At 35.2% G+C, this 25,176-nt stretch overlaps 1 protein-coding gene across 2 annotated transcripts in view; it reads left to right on the top strand.

Annotated features, from left to right (window-relative positions):
* HS2ST1 (heparan sulfate 2-O-sulfotransferase 1) overlaps window positions 1–25,176 on the top strand; it is a 196,457-nt gene that overhangs the window by 160,881 nt on the left and 10,400 nt on the right. For both annotated transcript variants that reach the window (XM_004026089.5, XM_019025366.4), the window contains exons 2-4: window positions 366–604; window positions 11,621–11,706; window positions 19,939–20,077. In XM_004026089.5, coding sequence (XP_004026138.2) covers window positions 366–604; window positions 11,621–11,706; window positions 19,939–20,077 — 464 coding nt within the window. The remainder of the gene's footprint in view (window positions 1–365; window positions 605–11,620; window positions 11,707–19,938; window positions 20,078–25,176) is intronic.

Below are 25,176 nucleotides of genomic sequence, written 5' to 3'. Positions count from 1 at the left end.
CTGAAGTACTCTGTGGTCTGTGCTATTCTGCATTTGTTGACTCTTTATTCCTTTGTTCTCGATGTACATATGTATTATCCTTCATAAGGAATTCTGAAGCTTTGGTCCTCAAAACATTTCTTCAACAGCTCTCACCTAGTTCTTGAATAGGAAGATTATGTTCCAGGCTGTACAGCTGTTTTAGAATCAACTAGATCCTCTTAGAAACCCAAGCAATTTACCCATGTTTTCCATATCCCTTGGTTCTTTGCTTTTTTTTTTTGTTTTCTTTTTTGTATCTTTTCTAATCATGGTCCAAAGTTCAGTGTTCATAACTTCCTTATAGTGTCCTTAAAAACTTAGTTCGTATCTGTTTTTCTTTCCAGAAAGGGCTATTGCAAGACATGAAGTCCGAGAAATTGAGCAGCGACATACAATGGATGGCCCTCGGCAAGATGCCACTTTAGATGAGGAAGAGGACATGGTGATCATTTATAACAGAGTTCCCAAAACGGCAAGCACTTCATTTACCAATATTGCCTATGACCTGTGTGCAAAGAATAAATACCATGTTCTTCATATCAACACTACCAAAAATAATCCAGTGATGTCATTGCAAGATCAGGTAATTACCACTTAAGGAATGCCCAAATATTTTCTAATACTTCCTCACTCAAATTTTCTAGCTCAAGGGGATAAAGTACTTTAAAGGGATGTGAGTGCTGATCTCAATGGATCATAAGCCTTTTAGGGGAGAGGGCCAGCTAACTTTTGTATAATTTTACTTGACAGTATTTGACACATTTCCTTGCATATAGTGTGTACTCAAATATTTGTGAAGTAAATGAATTAATGAATAGCTTGAATTTTTGAGAAAACTGATGTTCCTGAGCGTAGTATCCTTCTAAAAATATAATTTTGGCATGGTACCCTGCAATAAAAATTATTGTCTCAACTTATGATGGAGAAATATTTGATGGATACTTGTATTCAATTTTGTGACCAGCCCCTCTTTACTAGATAGAGATAGAGATAGATACAGAGAGAGTTTATATATACATTGCTTATAAATGTATATATAGTTTAGTTGTGGCTTCTTCAACATAATCTTACCTTTTAAATTCTCACGAAGTTTTAGATAAACAGATGAATAAATAATTTTGTGAAATGGTTTTAAGAAAAGTAGAGGAAATTATCTTATGAAATAAAATTTGCTCATCTCTTTAATAGTAGTAGCATACATTTCTCCCACACCTGGAATTTTGACTGCAATTATAAATAAAGTTCTCTCTATAAATATGGAAGGGCATGGGAATTCCACCCCATGAGAAGGAAAGATAATGTTTGCAAATACTACTTAGGATCAAATACCAAATTGGAGTAGGCTTATTAGAAAGATATTTATGATGGTCCTGTAGTTACAATGATATTTATCTGTTTGAAAGCAGTGAACTTGTTACAGAATTGACTGTCATCTCACTATTTAGCATAACTATAATCCTTACACTTAAACAAGAGAATTACATTGATACACAAGACTAAGGTTGGCTTTCTTGCTAGAGAGCTGTTTGTAAAGGCTAGTAGTATATGGTATGTCATCTGCCCATGTAATTTTTGGCTCTTTGCAGAATCCTGGAGTACTCTTTTTCGTAGAACCAAAATTCCACATCTGTCGGCCAAACCAAATAACTCTTCTATGAATGAGAAGAAACATGAGTTGTTTTTAGCTATGTGTGTCATAAAAACTATTCATTATGTAATATTGTGTATCTCAAGGGCAAGTATCCTAAATATTCTGTTTTTATACAGTGTGTAGTAGGTTTTAAATCTTTTTGCCTTACTGCTCTTCAAAATATGCTTTGGTTTAAAAGGAATATGTATTCATGCTTAGATAATAATTTGAGATTTATTCAGTAGTACTTCTTAGAAAAATAATGTTAATTTGTTTGTTCAGCATTACAAAGTCCTGGTAACTGCAAGATGTCTGGCAATGACATCAACCATTATTTTCATGAAATATAAATCTGGAGGAGCTCACCACATATGACATTTATAGGCATCATGTAGTAGTATAGTTTCCCAGTTGCATTTGGATGAGATAAAGCTTCTGTTTTTCTTTTAATAACTTGTTCGTTATATATAGGAAAAAAAAAACAGCAGGAGAGAAGCATAAATGCTATCTTAAAAGCAATTGGATTGCATAATGACCAACACTTAAAAAATGTTTGTGTGGGGCAGCGTAAAAGAATAGTCTTAATCATTAGCTGACATACGTCAAAATTATCAGCTGGTAGTCCAAAACCTGATCTTAATTAAGAGTGACTTACTTAACAAATGTTCTTTATATACCCTATCTCCAGTTTTGTGATCTCTTGTTCTATGTAGACGCAGTTCTTCAAACAAGTTATATTTACTGCTTTCCTTTCTTTTGTGTGACATGTTTTCATGTTTACTTCACTTTTAATCTAGTAAGCTTCATCTAAATATAAACTAAAAATATACTGTATTTCTTAAAAATAATTTTTAAATATTCCCTGAACCCCATCTGATATAACACACTTTTATTTTAATAATATCATATTTTGTTGTCTCTGTGTACTGTTCTCAGCTACCTTTTTTTTTTGGAGACAGAGTTTTGCTCTTGTTGCCCAGGCTGGAGTGCAATGGTGTGATCTCGGCTCATTGCAACCTCTGCCTCCCACGTTCAAGCAATTCTCCTGCCTCAGCCTCCCAAGTAGTGAGGATTATAGGCATGCGCCACCACGCCCAGCTAATTTTTGTATTTTTAGTAGAGACAGAGTCTCACCGTGTTAGTCAGGCTGGTCACAAACTCCTGACCTCAGGTGATCCGCCCACCTAGGCCTCCCAAAGTGCTGGGATTACAGGCGCCTGGCCTCTCAGCTGCTTAAATAAGAATTAAATGAACTATTTTGCGCTTTTTTCTTCTCTAAGAAATAGTTTCTAATCAAGTACAACTTAAAAGATGAGATCTTTCTTAAATCTGTTGTCTCCAGCTTCCGTGTAAAGCTCAGTTTACTCATAAAAATATTTTGAGATACGTTACCTGACCATCCTCTTTATTCCCTCACCTTCCAATCTTAGTTCAGTCTGCTTGATATCTGCCTTTAGCCCCAGCTTTCCTAGACATTTTTTGTACATACTATATTAGGTATTGTTCTAAACTGTTTACCTGCTTAATTATTTCTCTCAAAAATTTTAGAGGCAAAGCCCAAATATTTTTAGTCTGGTATAAAACCACTCAATGTATAATAGTTATATATATTCTGCTATCCTTAGAAATAGTTGTCAACTCTGCTTTTGAGTTTTTCATTTATTTGTTGTGTATGTAATATACACAAAGGTTGTACTACATTCTTTGGGGAAATAACAAAGAAATAGAAAGCATGGCCACATCCTTGAAGGAGCTTATTTAAAATTTACTTGGGAACATAAAACATAAACACAGGGGCTAATAAAACATCAATTTGTGGTGATCTCACTGAAATATTTAACCAAAAGTGTTCCCTACCAAAATGTTTGATTTGGACCTAATCCTGAGAAAACAAATTTATGTAGAATATTCTACAGAACAACTGACTTCTAAAGTGTCAGTATCATAACAACCAAAAAAGTTGGAGGGAGGCTTCTCTAGACTAGAGAGACATGGAAACCAAATGTAATGTATGGTCTGTGATCAGATCCTTGATCAAAAATGATAACATCTTTGTTCATAGACATAGTACATGCTGAGGTAATTAGGGGTTAAATATGAATGACAACTGTTTGCTTTCAAATAGGTCAGAAAAAATTGAGTATGTATGTGCATACATAGAGAAAAAAGATAAAAGTGACAAAATGTTAATAATTAGTGAATCTAGGTGAAGAGTATAGAGATGTTCCCTGTCCTATTTTTTCATCTTTTCTGTAGTTTAGAAATTTTTTTAAATAAAAAAGTTGAAAAGTTAAAAGAAGGATATTAAAAGATAAACATTTGAGAATATAAGGTATGAGAAACTAAGCAATTAGAATAAGGTGTGGACTCAGTCATTAAAGATACATTTTTGAGATGGGCTTTACTTAGTTAATAGAGAGGAATTGGCAAGAGATAGGTAATCAATCAACTCTTCTAGTTGAAAAATGGAGTTTGCTTTGCTGTCATGTGAATATCTTTACATTAGAGAACATCATGTCTTTAAAGCAGCCATACCATATATGTGATTAGCCACATCTTTTATGATTTTTCAAAAAAAGAATTCTTTTTTGCTCTCATATGTTTAGGTCTATGATTATATTTAACCCCTTTTGTTAAAACATTGGAAATACCTAGAATTTGTATTCTCTGAAGAACAACATGAATTTTTTTCTTTTTGAAATTCACTCTCAAGCCAACTTTAGGTTATCTGCGTTAGAGCCCACAGTGCACCAGGAGTTGCAGATACTTTTCAGAGCAGCACTTTAGATGAATTTTCTCCACCTATAATGTGTATGCTAATCACTGGTTAAAATGCAGATTCAGATTCAGAAGGACCAAGATGGAGCCCAGTTTTCAATTTCTAAACAACTCCCACTGGATGCCAAAATTAATGCCGCTGGTCTTTAAACTGCAGTTTGAGTAACAAAGATACAGATGATGATTCTCAGTAGGGATATGGGAAGATGAATACTTTAGTCTTCCCAGGATGGTAGGGTACTTATCTTTAAATTGTTATTCCTACCTCCCCTACAAAATCCACATTTCTAACATAGACCAAGAGGCCCTTTTTAATCTAGCCCTTGTGTGCACCAACTTCTTACCCACTAGCCACACTGGCCTTGTGTTTCATTGAATACGCCAAGCCTTTCCCATTTTAAGGCCTCCGCACTTATCCTTTCCTCTTAGAATGCACTTCTCCTGGCTTCTTCCAGAGTTGGCTTCATGTTATCCATTTAAGGTTTAATGACATCCTCTTAGAAAAACCATGCCTGGCCATCCTACATATTAATTACCTCTTCTAAGTTACTGTGTACTGTATCACTCTTGTTGTGTCTTCTCTGATACTAATCAGCTTACTAACTTATCTTATATATTGGTTTGTTTACTGCCTGTCTTTTCCTCTATTATAAGATCTTTAAGGATAGGAACCTTGTCTGTCTTGTTCACTACTATATCCCTTATGTTTAGAATAGTGCCTGAGACATAGTAGAAACTATACATTTTTTGTTAAATAAATGATGAATGAATGAACAAATGGACCAGCATAGATTTTGATAGCGGTAGATGATAATAATTACTGGCAGAGTGAGCACCTCTGATTGACAGCAGTATGATCTATTCTTATCTCTCAGTTGGATTGGGAACCAGCCCCTTGCCCTACACTCCTAAAACAGGTTGAGCAGCACAGCTCTGAACTTCAGTGAAGATATGTTCAATTACTGCAAACTTTTATTATATTTTTATCCAACCACTACTTTGTTTTCCTGTGAGTGTAGAAAACTTTCTCCCTGGCTTAGTCTCATAAAAGTATCCACAGCCATACAAGAAATGTTTAAGTAAATGCATGAGTGGGAGTTCGGTATATAGTAATTACTCAAGTTAATAGTAGCATTCATTCAACAGATAGTAATTACAGAGTTGGAATTTGGCCAGAATGTTCAGGATGACATTCCTGCTCTTTTAGATACTGAAAACAAATGCTTTTGTGATCACAGATAATCATAATATTGAGGTTGATCTATTAAGAATATAGGTCAAGACACTACTGTTAAGTGAGAAGGGTGCTTCTTAGCTTTTTCCTGTAACATCAGTTTAGGTCTGATTCAGCTAACAAAAAACCCCAACACCATTACCTATATTGTTTGTGTTTTTCCTTAAGGTCTCTTCTTATTACTTGCTAGCCTGACTTGAGTCATCAAATCCAACAAAAATCACGGTTTACACTCTGCTTCAGGCTAGCTGCATTTCATGTACTATATCTGACTACTACATCTGAAACATTCTTCTTGGTAGTATATTTCAATCAGAGTATGAAAATTTTCTATGACTAAAGTCACTATAGTGGCCTTATTTCTTCTCCCCAAGCCAGAGTTTTCAGTGTCTTCAGTCTCCTTAACTTCAATTGATACTATTAAGTTTTGCTCCTTTTTTGGTCTATCACTTTACCTTTCATTTGTGCCAAGTATAGTCAGTAAGAATCCATAAAGTGAACTGAGTAGAAGTTTGCTTACCTAATCTCAGTGTCCTCTTCTTACTCCTCTGTATTTTCGAACCTTGTCTCAAGGTCTTAGGCAGCATGCCCAAGAGAAATACCAGAAGAAAACAAACTGAAAGACAAAGCAAGCGGTGCAGGGAGGTGAGAAGGCAGATCATGATAGAGCAGAACTGGGACTAGACTGATGAGAGAGAAAAGATGAAGGTGAAGGAGTAGAGACCAGGAAAGTTCTGGAGAACTAAGGATAAATATTAAACTGTAAAAGGAGAAGTGGCCGAATTAATACTTTAAAAATAAAACTTTTAAAAGTACTGTTTTTCAAAGGGAGTTACTCATATTATTTCCTTGGAGAACAGTTTTGAAGAGGAGATAAAGATAATATGGAATTTCAGCAGTATGTAAATGATACTTTTTTTTTTTTTTTTTGAGACACAGCCTTGCTCGGTCGCCCAGGCTGGACCAGGCTGGAGTGCAGTGGCGCGATCTAGGCTCACTGCAACCTCCACCTCCCGGGTCCAAGCGATTCTCCTGTCTCAGCCTCCCGTGTAGCTAGGATTACAGGCATGAGCCATCATGCCTGGCTAATTTTTTGTGTTTTAGTAGGGACGGGGTTTTACCATGTTGCCTTGGCTGGTCTCAAACCCCTGAGCTCAGGAAGTCCACCCGCCTCGGCTTTCCAAAGTGCTAGGATTATAGGCGTGAGCCACTGCACCTGGCCAACACTTTCAAATGCTCAGACTGTTTTCTAGATTAGTGTGAACCATGTTAGCCATACTGACATCATTTATTTGCTTCACACTTTTTTCTTCGTCATAAAGAGAAGGTAAACCTCAGTTCAGCATCTTTTGATTCATTGTAAATTTTAAATCGGCCACAGCTATGTTAATGAAACTTTAACATATTGCCTTAGTTAAATGCTGATGAGATGAAAGAAAAATACGTATGCCAGATATATTACATGTGTAGCCTTTAGTATGCTTTTAGTTTGAGCTTAGAAAGAGATTCTGTGTGTTTTGAGGACTTTAACAATAGTAGAGGCCAGGCACGGTGGCTCAGGCCTGTGAGCACTTTGGGATTCTGGGAGGCTGAGGTGGGAGGATCACTTGAGCCCAGGAGTTTAAGAACAGCCCTAGTAACAACTCTACAAAAATATATATATTTTTTTTTTCTTTAAATCTTGGCTTGGCATGGTGGTGTACTCCTGCAGTGCTGGCTACTTGGGAGGCTGAGGTGGGAGGACCACTTGAGCCCAGGAGTTAGAGGTTACAGTGAGTTATGATCATGCCACTATGCTGTCCGGCATGAGTGACAGAATGAGATTCTGTCTCAAGAAAGAAAAAACAAATAGATTCTAGAGAATTTTAAAGCAATAATAATCACCTGAATTTACCTCAGATAGCATGGATTTAGGAAGTAAAATTCAAAATCCTACATAGATATTTAGATGTAGTCTCTTGGTTTCAACCAGGAGTACTCAGCAATCCCAGTGGTTACCCAAGATAATAAAAAGACAAGGGAACAAACGTCAAGGGTTATTGTTAAAATGGTTGTCCGGTAAAGAGAGTAGTGATCAGGGTGAATTGGAAGTTGATATGACAATAAAGTTGATGAATGAATTCATAAGGAAATAAACAATTGAGAGAGTTATATCAACAGAGCTTTGAGATGTTGGAGAGATGGAGTAGTTTTGAACAACTGGATCTGAGGGATTGCCTTAGTAGTGGATAAAAGTTGAGATTTTCAGTGTCCAATTTGTTAAAGCAGAATCATGATATGGGGGAGGAAGACAGAGCAATATGATCAAATAGAAGCCTTCAGCAATTGTCCCCCAGCAGGAACATCAAATTGAAAAACTATCCACACAAAAAAGCACCCCCATAAGAACCAAAAATCAGGTGAGCAATCATAGTACCTAGTTTTAACATATTAAGGAAAGAGGCACTGAAGAGGATAGGAAACACAGTCTTATATCTCCTATACCACCCCTCCTCCATTCCCCCTGGTAGCTGCCACATGGCGCAGAAAGAGAATCTGCACCCTGGGTAGGGGGAGAGCACAGTGATTGCGGGACTTTGCGTTTGAATATGGTGCTGCCCTGTCACATCAGAAAGTAACAAGGGGCAGAGCTCAGCTGGTGCCCACAGAAGGAACATTTAGACAGCTCTAGCCAGAGGTTAATCTTCCATCTCAGCAGTTGGTATCTCAGTTCCAGCAGCCCCTGCCACCATGGGCTAAAGTGCTTAGGGGTCCTAAATAACGATAAAGGAGTCAATTCAGCAAGAGAATATAAAATTTTTAAACATACGTCTATCCAACACTGGAGCATCCAGATATATAAAGCAAATATTACTAGAGCTAAAGAGATAGATAGACCCCAATACAATAAGAGCTAGAGACTTGAAGACCCTTCTTTCAGCACTGGACAGAACAACCAGACAGAAAAACCACAAAGAAATATCATACTTAATCTGCAGCTTACACCAAATGGACCTAATAGATATTTACAGAACATTTCATGCAATGACTGCAGAATACACATTCTTCTCCTCAGCATATGGGTCATTGTCAAGGACAGACCATATGTTAAGTCACAAAACAAGTCTTTAAAAGTTCAAAAAAAAGATTGAAATTATATCAAATATCTTCTCTGATCACAGTGGAATAAAACTAGAAACCAATAGCAAGACACATGGAAATTAAACAACGTGCTCCTGAGTGACCAGTGGGTCAATAAATTAAGAAGGAAATTTAACAATTTCTTGAAAGAAATGAAAATGGAAATACAACCTTCCAAAATGTATGGGATACAGCAAAATCTGTGCTAACAGGAAAGTTTATAGCAATCAGTGCCTATATCAAAAAAGTAGACAAACTTCAAATAAACAACCTAGTGTTGCATCTTAAAGAGCTAGAAAAGCAAGAGCAAACCAAATCCAAAATGAATAGAAGAAATAATGATGATCAGAACAGAAATAAATGAAATTGAAACAAAAAAATACAAAAAGATCAGTAATCTCAGCACTTTGGGAGGCCGAGGCAGGCAGATCACGAGGTCAAGAGATCGAGACCGTCCTGGCCAACATGGCGAAACCCCGTCTCTACTAAAAATACAAAAATTATCTGGGTGCTCTAGTCCCAGCTACTCAGGAGGCTGAGGCAGGAGAATCACTTGAACCTGGAAGGCGGAGGTTGCAGTGAGCTGAGATCGTGTCACTACATTCCAGCCTGGCGACAGAGCAAGACTCCGTCTCAAAGAAAAAAAAAAGAAGGTTTTTTTGAAGAGATAAACAAAATCAAGAAACTTTTAGCCCAGGATAAAAAGGGAGACCTTACAACTAATACCACAGAAATTCAAAGGATCATTAGAGGCTACTATGAGCAACTATATGCCAGTAAATTGGAAAACCTAGAAGAAATGAGAAGCCTTGCAGTAGTGTACACATTATCCAGCTTCCTGGGCTTTTTTCACTTTGTGTTGAAGGATACACATTGGATGAGATATCATTCATCCTCAGGAGAGGGTTTAGTTTAATATTGACCATCCTTAGGAAGCTTTGTTGGAGGAAAAAGAATATTTGAATTTGTACCTGACTCTTATTTCTGCCCAAGTCTTTCACCACAGTATACTCCAAGCTTGTACTATGATCTTCCCTGCTGTTTAGTTTATATAACACTATTTTTTCAGACCTCAATGTAGCATCTTTCATTTCCCTCCTACATCACCATGTCCACATTAAATCTCAGCTTCTGGAAAACAGAGGTGAGTTGCTAAATATATCTTAAGCTCACTTTAGCCACCATCTTCAATGCCTTATTCTCTTTGCCTTCTTTTTTCCTCTCATTTTTGGCTGAAATACTAGAACTGATTTTCATAGAACCAAAGGTTTATAGGAAATAAGCTACCATTAAGTGGCAGTTATAAAGACTTTTCATATTCAGCATGTAAAGTATGTTAAAGACGCAGGCTCTGGATTATTTAATTTTATGTTTTGTTTCTGTTTCATTTGCAATTTGGTATTTTCATTCTGTTTGGTGCCTTAGTTGAAGAATTGGAAAGAATATGAAAACCTCAAATCACATTTATTTGGCTCTTTCAGTTTCAGTGGGGAAATAATTGAAAATATCTGCTAAAATGACATTGTATGCTTTCTAATGCAAACTAATTTTTATCTGCAATTCATTTTTCAGATTTTAATTTAAGGATGTATATGTGTATTGAGAGGCCAAGTAAGGCATATAACCATTTCCATTCTAAAAGCTTCATGATTTCTCTTAGTATGTGAGTTATTAATGCTTCCCCTAAAGATAAATTATCCCAGAACTCTTCCATTTTTCTCTAGTTCACATTCTCTGACATATAGCTATATCTGCACTGTTTCCCCTCCCTCACCTACCAATAGGCCTTTAACAGGAGGCAGCTATCATCATTCATTGATATTATTGAGTGTAGTGTAGTATGAAGTGTTCCAGAATATCTCCATGTGACTATCCCTATTCTATGATTTAAGTGAAAGATTGATAAGTTGTCAGAATTATGCAATTGACAGTTCTGTGTTTGAGAGGCTGAAGTCATAGCTTGCAGATGCTTTCGGTGCGGTATAGGTTGGTGGACCTCACTGCCCCCACTTTCTGCACTCTATCTAGGTTCTAAAAGAGATTCTTAACCACTTGCTATTTATCATGCAGAGATTTGCTTATCAAAAATGTATACCATTTTCCATTGAGAAATTGTGTATCACTGCTTTGCAGCTAGTGATACTTAGGTTTATCAAATTCTATATTAACCAGTTATTAGACATTTTAAAATATACTTATATAATTTTTCATATTAATTTTTGTGTATGTTAATTCCAATAAGTTAAATATTCAGAAATTTTAAATATTTTGACCTGTATTACATCTCTAATTTTATTAATCTTTTTATCAACAAGCTTGTGATATCTGCTCTTAACTCTTAAATATCTTCTGATAACCATCACCTTTTTAAAAATCATTTTGGTTTTAAATATTACTTTTTATTTGTTGAGTCATTAATAAAAATAAACTTTTATGAACAGCAAGCCTCTGAGAAGAAAACATTTGATATGCTGGAATGTTCCTGTATTGCCTGCTTTAGCATGTGTGTTGGCAGGGTGTAGATACATATACCCCCACAACGACCCTCCTCCCACCCTATGTAAATGTACTCACTCTACAGCATTGTAAAGGATTTCATTGTGCCATTTTGTTTTCAGAATCATCTTTCACTCTTTTGTGAGTATAATGATAGTAGCTGTCTCTATGATGAATTTTAATAGTTACAGATTACAGTATACTTTCCTTAGTCCAAACCTGTGTTTCAAACTCTGTAAAAGTGGTTTTAGGTTTTTAAATTCCTATCTTGGAAATATTTTGCTATCATCAAATTTCATTTTCTTTAAATTGTATATAATGAGTGTGTTCTCCCTTTTTAGGTGCGCTTTGTAAAGAATATAACTTCCTGGAAAGAGATGAAACCAGGATTTTATCATGGACACGTTTCTTACTTGGATTTTGCAAAGTAAGTTACACTGAAATGACACGCTAAAGAATGCTTTGTACTCTAGTAACCTAAAAAGGAATAAATTCATTAAATTGTTATGATTTTCTAATAAAAGAATGTACTGTCTTGCCTTTGCCAGTTTTAGATCTGTAATTTAAATATACCTTCTTAGTGTTTTACTGCCCTCTAGTGTTCATAAATTGGCAATTCTTATATTAATTACATATTAGTTATTACTCTTTAAAGTTTATTATTATTGTGTGTGTATGCCTTGTACAACCAGAATGACACTACTTCAGGAGAGCTCAAGTTATAACCTAGAGGCCAGATTATGACTTACCACATCATTGAGAAAGCAAAAAAGCTCTCACTAAGTTATTCGTGCTCCAATGTGTCTGCTTCTCACCCAAGACATAGTGAAGTGTACACTTTCCTTTGGGCTACCTTATTTTAGCTTTAAAATTATGATGTATTACGAGGCTTTTTAAAAAAAAATTAATGATTTCCTCTCTCTCCCCCTCTCTCCTTCTCCCTCTCTCCCTCTCTCCCTCTCTCCTGCTCTCTCTCCCTCCCTGTCACTCACTCACTCACTCACTCCTGGACTCAGGTGATCCTCCTGCCTCAGCCTCCCAAAGTGCTGGGATTATAGGCATGAGCCACTGTGCCCGGCCTCTGTCATATTAATAGTTCTCTCAAGAAGGGTTCAGAAAACTATATGCCTGCTCACAGTATTCAAGCACTATGTGGCTTTCTGTACAGTCTGTGCCACATTATTAATCAGAAAATTAATTAAACTTAATATTCCAAACATAACAGTCTTATGGATACATTTGAACTTTTTTGGTAGTACACATCCATTGTAGTAAACCTCAAATCCAAATGTTTTGCCTAAGATTCTGCATTAACTTCAAAAACACTAAAAAAATTTTTTTTATTATTTAGCTTAGACATGTTTATTCAGTTTTTAAATTAGCTATTATGATTTCAGTGTAACACACCTTGATATATTGGTCAACTTTAAAAGGCATTTTTTATAAAATTTAAAATAAAAGTGATATCCCACTCTCAGTTTTACTTAATTTTGAAAAGAAAAAGTAGAATGAAATATTACTGATTCAAACTGATAATCTTAACTTTTTGGGAAATCATGTAATTAAAAAAGAATCACCCAAATATTACATACATAAAGTGATATGTTCCTATTTCTAGTTCCTCTCATAGTACTCAAGATCTTTCAATAAAATTGTAGCTCTAAAGTTAGATGTATGTTTTTCTATAAATAATTCATACTGCAATATTGAAAATATTTTATAGGCAGCTTTAAAATAAACTAATTATTTTTTTCTTTGCATAGGCATTGAACCAATTTCATAAGCTTCGTTCATGTGCATATTTTCCCTCAGGGCTGCATTATCCTTGAATTGAATGTTTGTTACCCTTTCACCTAAATGATTTATTCTTTCCACACACAGCTTGGTTTCTAATAGTCTAGGTTTTCATTATTAAAATTATAAATTGAGTGCTTTTGCTTTTGGCAAAGTCTTATACTTAGAACAAAGCTCTGATATATGCTGAGGTTCTTGTAGTTGAAAAAATAAGGCTTTTTGAAGAGATTAATCTCATTTATTAAATGCTGACATGAATTTTTAAGGGTTTGAATATTTTCATAGTGAGTCTTATGTTATTTGAAGGGAAAAGTATTGTGAAAATTTTTCATAGATTTTTCCAAGATTTTAAATACCTGAACAAAATCAGCCTAGGTGAAATGTATTTTGATGTATCTATGTAGTCAAGAACTGTTGTAGATGTAACTAGTATCCTCAAATATCTTTTAGCTTAATAGCCATATACTCCATAAATGGGGAAGGAAAAGGAAAGAAACATCGCCTTACCAATTTTTTAAATTACAGTCGTTCCTGGGGTATGTCCAGGGTATTGGTTCTTGGACTGCCTGAGTATATAAAAATCGCATACTCAAGTCCTCCCTCCGTTGGCCCTGTGAAACCCACGAATTTGAAAGTCACCCCTTGTACACGGGTTTCAAATCTCTCAAGTACTGTATCTGTGTGTGGTTGAAAAAAATCTATGTATGCATGGGCCTGCACAGTTCAGACTCGTGTTGTTCAAGGGTCAATTGTGCTTTACTCTTCAAAACAATATTCTTGACTGGCATAGTACTTTGTGGAGTCCAGTAAAATACATGCTTTCAGGAGAAAGTGGTGAATTTGGCAAAATACTTATTTAACACATAGTTTTTTTAAACTTACCTTATCAGAGACATTAAAACGAATGTAAGCCCCAAGAAACCTAGGAAATAAGATAGAGAAAGAAAAAATGAAAGCTCCTTTCTAGTTTAGCCCAACCACAAAGAAATACACATTATATTTGCAAGCTTGTCTACTCAAGCCATGTTTTGATTACATATATTTGTTTTTTACTGAACTTTAGAATAATAACAAAAATATCTTTTTTACATTTTTGCATTCCTATCCCATCTTGCTCCTTTTTGTCTGAATCTTATTCTTTGATTTTTTTAAAGTATATTTCCTAGTTCTTCTTCCTTTCCATTTTTCCCTTTAATGTTAGGTTATGTTTTGTTTTCTTTTTAATTGGTGAATGATACAATTTTAAGATAATGTAGATATAAATTATTATTATAAATTTGAAAATTTTCCAGTTTAAAATTGTTAGGTTGAACATTTTCAAAATGTCATAGTATGCAGGAAATATAAAGTTGAGTAAGTTGCAGTTCTTGACCTTAATGAGTTCACTGAAATCTTTTTTTCTGTAATTATCAGTTCATGAAGTTTCATTATAAACAGTGAAAATATTAAATATTCCTCCCCTTTTAAATGTGTACTATTTATTTTTTAATAGCATCTATTAGCCCATTTTGATTTTCTTCAAACTTTAGAAAATTAAAATGTTAGAAGTCTCTTTCAAAAACACTTCTTCAGCAATAAACATTTTCATTTATAATGAATAATAGCTAAAAGAACACTTTTAATGCTGTACTTTCTGTCAGACTCTGCTAAGTTTTTTATGATCTAGCTACCTCAGTGTCACATGTCAGCATCTGTCTTGAGAGGTATTTGAAAATTATTTTTGATATAACAGTTTTATTCAGGCACGTATCAGGTATGCACCTTTGTAGTTGTCCCTAGAAATGAGAATGAGTTTTCATTGCTGTCATTTTGGTTCCTCCATATTGCCGCTAGTATCATTTTCAGAACAAGTGAGGTGAATCAGTAAAGAAGCAGCTATGTCACGACAAGAAACAACTAAATGCTTCATTAGGTCTGAAATTCTAAACAGTAATCAAGTGACAACATTTTAGGCCTAAATAGAATTAGTTAATATATAGAGTCATGTGAGATTGTCCTTTCTACCTAATACTTCTCTGCTAAACCAGATGACGTTTGCCCCATTTTCTACAACTTTTAACAAATATGTCACAACATTGTAGATACTTTAGAAAATTATTTTAATCATTCCAGACAATATGTGGGAGTTGCATTTTTATTAACTTTGTACTACTAGCTCTTTCTACAGCATTGATCCTGTAGACTGCTAAGAAGCAATCTCTGAAGTCTGTCTCTAAAGTCAGACAGATCTGCCATTAAATCCACTTAGACTCCTTGCTAGCTGTGTGATCTCACCCACATTGTTTCAGATCTTTGAGCTTCAGTGTCCTGTTTTTAATTTGAGAATAATTAAAGTAATTACTTCATGGGGTGGTGGTGAGGATTAAATGTGGTAATGTAGATGGAGCACTTAGTTCTGTGCCTCACACAGAGCAGTATGGTGATTCTTTTTAAAATTCTGTCTTCTTTCAGTTACCATATTGTCTTAACTGGTGTTTTCTTCTTCTCCTTGTCTGAATCTCTGCTGGTCCTTATTTCCAACTCTTAATTGGGCATTGTATAAGACTCTTAGCCTCCATTATTCTCTTTTGGAAGGTTTACACATTTTTATCTGTCATGACACCCAAACAAGAAACTTTCAAGTAATCTTGGACAACTTTTTTTTATCACCACCTGTATCTTATCAGTCATCAAGTCTTTTGAGTGTCTTCTTTCATTTAACATGATGCTTTTGACATTCATCTAATTTGATGTACATATCAGTAGTTAGTTCCTTGCTAAGTAGTACTTCATGTATGGGTGTACTTCGATTGATCCATTCACCAGTTTCTGGATATTGAGGTTGTTTATGGCTTTTGGTGATTATGAATAAAGCTGTCAAAACATTTGCATACAGGTTTTGTGCGGACTTATGTCTTAACTTCTCTTGGATAAAAACCTCAAAGTGGGATGGCTGGATTGTATGGTAACTCAATAAGAAACTGCCAAACTGTTTTCCCAAGTGATTGTATCATTTTGCCACCAAACCAACAGTGTTTTAAGAGTTCCAGCTGTTGTGTATCCTCACTAGTATTTAAATTGTTAGACTTGCTCTTTATTACAAAATGTGAGCCATTCTAATAGGTGCACAGTTGATGAATGCCCCTTTTAAGACATAAATTACTTTAAAAATATTTATTTACAGTATCATCAGTGAGACCAACAAATACCAACAGGTCATTCACTTTTTTGGATACAGGACAGTGGGACCTTGCCACTAGGGTTAGAAAGTTTCTATGAAGCTTTAGGGCTGAGAGAGTCCAGAATAACTATGTACAATGTCTCCAGCAAGATTGTTGCCTAAGTAGAGAAGTTAAATTCAGTATGAAGCAGAAAAATTTCAAAACATAATGATTCCCAAAGGCCATTCAGCCCTCTTTCAGGTTCATCACCTCCTTTTTTGACTTTTTCCAGCCAGTTGACAAGGTTCCTTACAAATGTTCTGAGTGTGCAGTTGATCTTTTAACCATTATTGTTGTTCATTTGCATATTGATACTGTTCACTTGATAGGCTATTGATAGAATGTAATTGTAAAAAAATGAGCCTAGTTTATGTTCTTGCTTTGTCACACTTCGTATGCTGACATGGCAAGAATGAAATTCCTAAAATATCTTTTTACCAACCTGCTGCTCAGATTATATCTTTTCGTTTCTGGTTTTCATCTGCAGATTCCTACCAAATATGCTCTTCTTTTCCCAGGAAGATCGTGTTCTAACAGGTCAACAGTAGTTTATTTTCTGCTAGTAGAAATGGGTTTTTATTCTTCTACCTGAGCTTTTTTGAGAAATAGCTGAAATGATTGACCAGAGTTAAAGGTGAGGTCAGACCACAGACTTCCTATATAAACTAGCTCCTATAGAAACTAGCTGGTTGGCAAAAGAGTAAAACCAACAAACCTCGTTAGCTCTTGTTTTCTAACTGGCTGAGCTGTGTGGTCCAGTTGCTATTTTTAATCATGCCCATTATCTGTTATAATCCCTTGCCTCCAGCCCTTCGTGTCTATATAAATGTTCCCTAAGTTACATATAATAGTTCATATCCATTTTCAAAATGAGTTCACAGATTATATCTCATTAAAATCATGCTTCCTAATAAATGCCACCCAAAGCCATTCCACACATAGATAGTCATTTTCCTGGACAGCAAAAAGAGTTTTGTAAAATGCCATATTCCCTTTTACTGCTGCCTGGTAATTGCTGTCTGCTCCACATGTCAGGGACCAGGGGAAAGGAGGAAACATTGGTAGGAGATGTTCTTCTGCGAGGAGATTATTCTCAAAGGAATGGCTCAGGATGGAGCAGTGGCTAATAATGGAGAGGATAGAGAGGATTCCCAGGAATCTCAGTCTTAAGAATGGAATCACTAACCCATTGTCCTGTAATCTCTCCTTGTAGTTTCCTATTAAAAACCTCTCAGCTCTGTGAGCTAAGGGAGCAGCAATATATTGCTGTTGCCTCCTTACTTTCTTACTACTCAGTGTACTCTCTGGCAGGAAGGCTTTTGTTAGTGGCTAATTCACAACGGTCTCCTCAACCTAATTCTATTAATATTCAGCACCTGTGTGTTGGGCACAGTGCTGAGCATTAGTGATAAAGCCATGAACAAGAGAGAAATGGTCCCTGCCTTGGTGGAACTTCTACTCTAATACTGAATGTGACAGTGCTATGTATTTGCAACAGTACTGTTTCCTTCTTTTAAAAAAAACTGTGAAAGAAAATTTTACTGCACTATTGGTACTATGCCTACCCTCAGGTGACTTATAATGCTGTTGGGGAGAAAGACTTACAGGAGAAACACTAGTAGGATAAGCTAAGAGTTAAGTTGCTTGATAGCTCTTAGGTGCAGGATGTGTCAAATGAAAGCAAATAGAACTGTATGCTAGAGTCATCAGGAAGAGAGGTCACAAGATTTTGTTGTAGCCCCTCTGTTTATTCCAAAACAGCAGCCAATGACCTTTTAATATGAGTTGTGTCATGGTAATTCTCTGTTTAAATCTTTCAGTGGCCTCCTCCTGACTCTATAAAATAATGCTTGTAACAGTATAGAAGACCCACACAGTCTGCACTCACTCCACCTCACCCCCACCTCTCTTATCTTCGATAGTATTCCCTTTTTGATTCTACAGGCAGCTTGATCTCCTTGCTGTTCCTCAAAACACCTGGCACTTAGCTGCCTCAAGGACCTCTTACTTGGAAATCCCATCTTTCCAGAACACTTTCTCACAGATGTTTGCATGGTACCTTCCTCATTACATAAGACTAGTGATGTCTTCCCAAAAAACACTATTTCGAATTGTATTCTCCCTCACCTCCCTAGCACTCCTTATTCCCTTTCACTGAATTATTTTTCTCCTTTGCACTTTTTACCATCTGTTATATATGCTTATTTGTTTATTGCCTATCTGTCCCAAGTAGAATGTTAGCTCTAGAAGGACAAGAAATTTAGTCTTTTTGTTCATTGCTGTATTCCTAGTACCTAGAATAGTATTATATCTGGCAATATTGGGTTCATACAAAAAGTATTTTTGAAGGAATTAATGTAGAAAAAGAAAAGAAAAATGAGAGCGGCACTCAAGGAAGACAGAATAAGCAAAGATATATAAAGAGAAATAGAATAAGTATTGATATGGGAGGAGATAAAAGAGGCCAACCTAACTATAACAGATAAATGGTTTCTTGTTTGAGGAGAGTTAAAGAAAAAGTTAGATCAATAAGGTGGTACCTAAGACATAAGGTAAAAGAATCCTAAGACAACCAGCAACGGAGTTTGGGTTTCATATCGATAAATCAGTAGAGTTATTTCAGATTCCTAAGAAGAGTGATTTAACAAATGATGTTTAGGAACATCCTTTGAGAATTGGTATGGAAGATAGATTGAAAGGGAGAGAAACTGAATGTTAGAAAACTATATTCTTGCAGTAATCTAAGCAAGCACTGAGAAAAAGGGAAGTGGTAAAGAGAAGGAATGATGAAGACAGGCCACATCTGCGAGAAAGCTTACAAAACAATCAAAATGACTTTGAAATTTTATTAAATGAAGAATAATGGAAAAGTAAGAATCAAGATAGCTGTAACATTTTAAGACTGGGACAAGGGAGTATAATAAAACAGGGAGCCAGTTGTACAGTTCTAGGGTCTGCAAGGGTTGCTAAAGTAAAAGTCTTCAGTGTTCCATCAACTCTTTATCATTCCCTAAGGAAATAATGCTGAAAACCTAGTGTCTTTCACCTCTATCTTGTCTTTAAAATCAGCAACAGAAGGTAGATTGACATGTTCACACTTGTGTTCACTAATGCTGTATCCATTGATGGTGTTCAAAAAACACTATCAAATCTGGCTAGTGTGATGAGCCAGAAGTGAGAAATCATTGCTACATAGTTAATGCAGATTTGAAACTTTCTGTAGCACCAGATGATTTATTCAGGAATGTAATAAAGCAATTTTTAAAATAAGTTTGTTTAAAAATTATAAATATTAAATTCTTTCCTAGTAATATGTGGGTACTAATTTGAGAGGGGATTTTCTACTTGGACTTAAAGTATAATGAAGGCATAGAAATAAAATGTTTTATATAATTCTTGCTGGTAAAGTTTAAAATTATTTTTCATTCATTTTTATCTCCTTTATCTTCAGACATAATTTTTAAATTCATATTTCTTGTTTACTTTATTCTGACATGAATAATCATGAAATAGTTCCCAATCGCCACATATACAAATTATTTAAATTAATTCATGTTCTTTTTTCCTTATAGGACCAGTACTTCAGACTTAAACATATAATTTCAGGGCACTCCTAAACAGATTGAAAATGTTGATTTCACCTTTGAAATTTTGTTGTATTTCAGATTTGGTGTGAAGAAGAAACCAATTTACATTAATGTCATAAGGGATCCTATTGAGAGGCTAGTTTCTTATTATTACTTTCTGAGATTTGGAGATGATTATAGACCAGGGTTACGGAGACGAAAACAAGGAGACAAAAAGGTAATATTTTAGTTTTAAGATTTTTATAAAGATAATTGTTTATGAACTGCAGTGAGCAATGTGCTTTTAAAATTTGTTGTTAATTATAAATTTATTACTTGCTTATTGTGGAAATTTTGAAGAGAACCCAAAATATAAAGAAGCAAAATGAAGACAATTATATAGCTGATATATTGTAGTATACATTTTTTGGTGATTTTTAAAAATATTTCTTTTCCAGGGCGGAATCGTGTTTTCTTTATGGTTCTGTTAACAATTTTCTGTGCGATTATTGTAATTATTCACTAATATGATATATTTTTGTGTATTTTTTGGTTCTCTAAGTATTGATGGCAGTTTATATTTGTGATCATCAGTTTAAGGACACTATTTTGCTGAAGCAGCTATTTTTTTCTGGCAAGAAGAGAATAATGGCTCAACAAAGTTCTTAACAGGCTTGAATTTGGGTTGTCTTCCATTTCATGGCATTTTCTAGAGTATCACCAGAGTTACATTTCTAAGAAATCAAACTGACTTGTCACTTCTCTGGTGGAAAACTTTTACTGGGACTTCATGCTCATGGATTAAGACATAGGAGACACAACTGGACACGATCTCAGACCTAGCTCTCCTGTCTGATTTTCCTTTAGGTGCCCAGTGCTTCGGCCACATGAAATGTCACCATCCTCTGAACTTATTGCTTAAGTTATTAATGCTTCATACTTTTTTACACATGTATTATTCCCTATATTGAGAATGCCTTTCCTTTACTCTGGAAAACTCTTTATCCACCTTTAAGATCTAGCTCAAACATGACCACTTCCGTAAAGTCTTTTCTGATGCCTCCAGGCAGTGAGTCATATCTCTTTCAGGGCTCCCAGAGCACTTCATTCAAAGCTCTCTTTTAAGCATTTATTTTGTGATATTTGGATTACCAGTTTACCTACTGTCTTTTCCAAAATGTGGTGAATTTCCTGAAGCATATATTTAATTCATCTTCGTTTCCTCAGAATTTAGCATCATACCTAGGTTACCCGTAAGTGCTTAACAAATGGTTGAATGTGTGAATTCTGCACGTTTTAAACCTAAACTATTACACAGTAGTGATGCCAGATACTTGGTATGTTAATGATAATTAACATCCAACAGTATTTTTTTCTAAGTTAGTTATACCCTCTGTGTCACATGACAGGGGCAGTGGTTTTTTGTTTTGTTTTCCTTTTTTAATGATTTCTAGAAATTGCTGTTTCTTTAATCTCAAAGCTTTAGGCAGAAGATACTGATCCAAATGCAGATAACTAACCAAATCTGTTTTCTTAAATAATGCTATCTCTCAGCATTATTTAATCTTCTAGAAATATTTATTGTGGAGATTCTGCGAAGTTTTATAAAATCTATTAGTATAACTCTTATGACTTACTACTTTAGAATTTATTGATATTTATTTCTAAATTCACTTGTGCGCTTTCTTTTTACTTTTTATTTTAGCCCTGCTTACACTAACTCTGGACTCAGTAAATGTTAGTATCTGTCTCCCTCCCTTGACCAAAGTAATATTAGCATCAGTGTTGGAAAGGAAAAGATTGCAGTCATGTAGGCCCCTATATCCATCATTTATCATTGTCAGCCCTGGATAGCATGGTTTTGTGGTTCCTAGCCTGTGTAGTTTGGGGGATTGGGTAATAATAACTAATAATAATTATTAACAGTAATAATAGCTCACATTTACGGTACACCATACCAAGCAGTGTTTTAAGTTATTTTATATGTATTTTTTCAGGTAGCTTGCACAACAATTTTATGGGGTGGTTGCTGTTATTGTCCTCATTTTACAGAAAAGGAAACGGGGGCACAGAAAGGCTAAGTATTTTGCACGGTGTCATTCAGCTAGTAAATGGTAGAGCTGGAATTTAAAACCAAGCACTCTAATTCCAGAGCCCATACATCTTACATCCTTTGAAAAGAAGAGAAGAAATGCAACATGTCACTCGACATTTTTCTGTGAAACGTGATCCAAAGTTGCATATTCAATATTCACAAAAAAATCCAGGCAGCGTTTTAACATCATCTCCCTTTCATGTTTGAAAGTTTTAGGTAGATAGGCCATCCTGGAGCTTTATCTGTTCTTCACCCTGACTATAATAAGGCCTGGGGTTTTGTTTTGTTTTTTATTTTTTAACTTCATTATAAAATACACATTAATATGCCTGCTTATTTAGATGTAGTGTTGATAACATCAGCAAAATACTATTGCATTGTCTTACTTCTTATGAGGACAGGGCTGTCTGTAAATAATTGATTTATAAAAATAAGAAATTACTTTGTTTTGTGCTAGACAGAATGTACCTTTTCAATCTTGAAACATATTGGTGATTAGACATTTTTAGTAATTTGGCTTGTTTCTTGTGATACACATGTTGGTAACCTAATGCTGATACCCTAATGAGTTAAGTGGTGTTTATTGCAAATAACTCCTTAATATCTTTAACTAGCAGGAGTTTTCATTAAACTCATCTGTAAAGTTGATAAGACTGCATACATATAACATTTCTAAAGCTGGACAGGTTTTAGAAAGATACTGGGTGTTAAAGGGTGGCCATGATTATGTTGGAAATACCTTGCAATGGTGCTTTTTCTCAAAAATGTGTAGATAGCTTTATTTCTATAAACTTCTAGATTATTTGCACCTCAGGTGATATTTTGAGGTGTATTAAACAGTATTCAGTTCAGCACTTATGGCAACTATTATGTTTTAAACTGACGTACTCTAGTAATCTGAACTGCTCCGTGGTTACACTTCAAACACATTTTAGATATATGTGCACCTGCACCTAGGATAGCTTTCACTTGATCTTGTAAAGAATGGAAGGCTTGGCCGGGCGCGGTGGCTCACGCCTGTAATCCCAGCACTTTGGGAGGCCGAGGCGGGCGGATCACGAGGTCAGGAGATCGAGACCATCCTGGCTAACATGGTGAAACCCCGTCTCTACTAAAAATACAAAAAATTAGCCGGGCGTGGTGGCGGGCGCCTGTAGTCCCAGCTACTCGGGAGGCTGAGGCAGGAGAATGGCGTGAATCCGGGAGGTGGAGCTTGCAGTGAGCTGAGATTGCGCCACTGCACTCCAGCCTGGGCGACAGAGCCAGACTCCATCTCAAAAAAAAAAAAAAAAAAAAGAATGGAAGGCTTTTGATTTGGGAGATTTCAAATTTGCACATTTTAGAACTAGAGTTTTACTTAATTTAACCTTTGCCCAGTACCTGGGAAAATAGGGATATTAAGTAATCCAAAGATGAGCATTGAATAACTATATCAATCAAATCAGTGGTTCTCAAACTTTTTGATATAGGAACTCCTTTTATACTCTTAAAAATTATTAAGGATTGCCCAAAGAGCTTTTGTTTTGTTTTGTTTTGGGTTATATATATTGATATTTACCAATATCAGTACATTTGCCATTTACTGAAAAAATTTTAAAATATTAAAACAATAGTAAAGCCATCATGTTAACATAAATTATATTTTAATGCACATAACTATTTCTCCTCCGACAAAAAAATGAGAAGAGTGGCATCGGTTTACATTTTTGCAAATCTTTCTATCATCTGGCTTACTATAGACAGCCGATTTTCTTTTTTTTTTTTTTTTCATTTTCTGTTTTTTTGTTTTGTTTTGTTTTGAACCCTGAGAAGCTAGACAGCTGATTTTCATATTTGCTCCGGAATTCAATTTGTTCGAAATGTTCTTTTGGTTGAATTGAGGAAATCCAGCTTCACACAGATATATAATTGGAAAAGAGAGGATTTTAATAGCTTTTCAAAAAATTGCGGCTATTCTTTAATAAATACTAAAACTTGACAAGTGGTAGTTTCAAAAGTTAGTTGCAATGTAGAATCTGAAACCATAGCAGTGAACTTTTTATACTTTGCTACATTAAAATCTATTGATATGTTTTACACTTTGAATGAATCTTTTAACCAAGCATAATTTTGAAACATCATACATTGGTCATTTGGAACATACTGGTTCACTGAGTTATGTGGACTTTTCAAATGTTAACATATTTTGTTATACAGCGTTAAAAACTCATATTCATTAATATCACCACTAATCTCATCAGAAAAGTCTTTAAGTATTGGGAGACTGTCAAGCTTATGGTGGCAGATACAAGTTTTCCAAAATTTTATTTTTTGCTTGAAAGCTTAATTTTTATCATTGGCCTATCACAGGATTTCTCAACCTCAACATTATTGTTGTTTTGGGCCAGATAATTCTTTGTTGTGGGGGGCTTCTTATACATTGTAGGATGTTTACCAGCATCTCTTACTTCTACCTGGTAGCATCCCCCATACCTCAGCTGTGAGAACGAGAATTGTCTTCAAACATTGCCAAATATCACCTGAGGGTCAGAATAGTTTCCAGCTGAGAACCCGTGGGATATCAACACTGTCAGTTGTTCCTTCAAGTGACGGGCATAATTTATTCATTTTGAGAAAATATCACCAAATACTCAAATTCAAATAGCTATAGTTTGGGATATGGTAGATGCATGGATATATAAGGTTTTATTTCTTATTTCTTCTTATGAGCTACAAAATCTGGCACAAATGATAATAAAACCACTTTTTAGAAAATGGCCTAGGCTGGCAAATCTAAGACCATGTAGAAAAATTCAGAAATAATATCAAATGCCTCATGAAAATATTTTATTTCCTCTGTCTTCACCTCCACTAGAGCTATGCCTTTAATACCCATGTAAATCCCCAAGGTGCAGTCTTTTCAGTAGTCATTTACAAATATTAATAGTGCAAGTGGTTTATATAGCACTATTCTATATGCTCTGGAGGACACAAATGCTACTGCTTGATCCACAGATGCTACTTCAGGAAGTTTTCACTGTAGTTGGAAAGACAGAATATAACACATAACACATTTAAAAAGCATATGAAACAAGTTACGTAGATAAAGATATAGACAGACAGATCAACCTATCCTAAGATTCTAAACCAGATCCTAAGAGCTGCCTGTTACAAGGCAGTATGTGATTTTGTTTTGTTTTGTTTTGTTTTGTTTTTGTTTTTGTTTTGAGACGGAGTCTTGCTCTGTCGCCAGGCTGGAGTGC

The sequence above is a fragment of the Gorilla gorilla genome, chromosome 1 (genome assembly GCF_029281585.2).
Source record: "Gorilla gorilla gorilla isolate KB3781 chromosome 1, NHGRI_mGorGor1-v2.1_pri, whole genome shotgun sequence".
Lineage (NCBI taxonomy): Eukaryota > Metazoa > Chordata > Mammalia > Primates > Hominidae > Gorilla > Gorilla gorilla.
The sequence above is the reverse complement of the archived record's forward strand: the minus strand, read 5'-3'. Positions and strand labels throughout refer to the sequence as shown.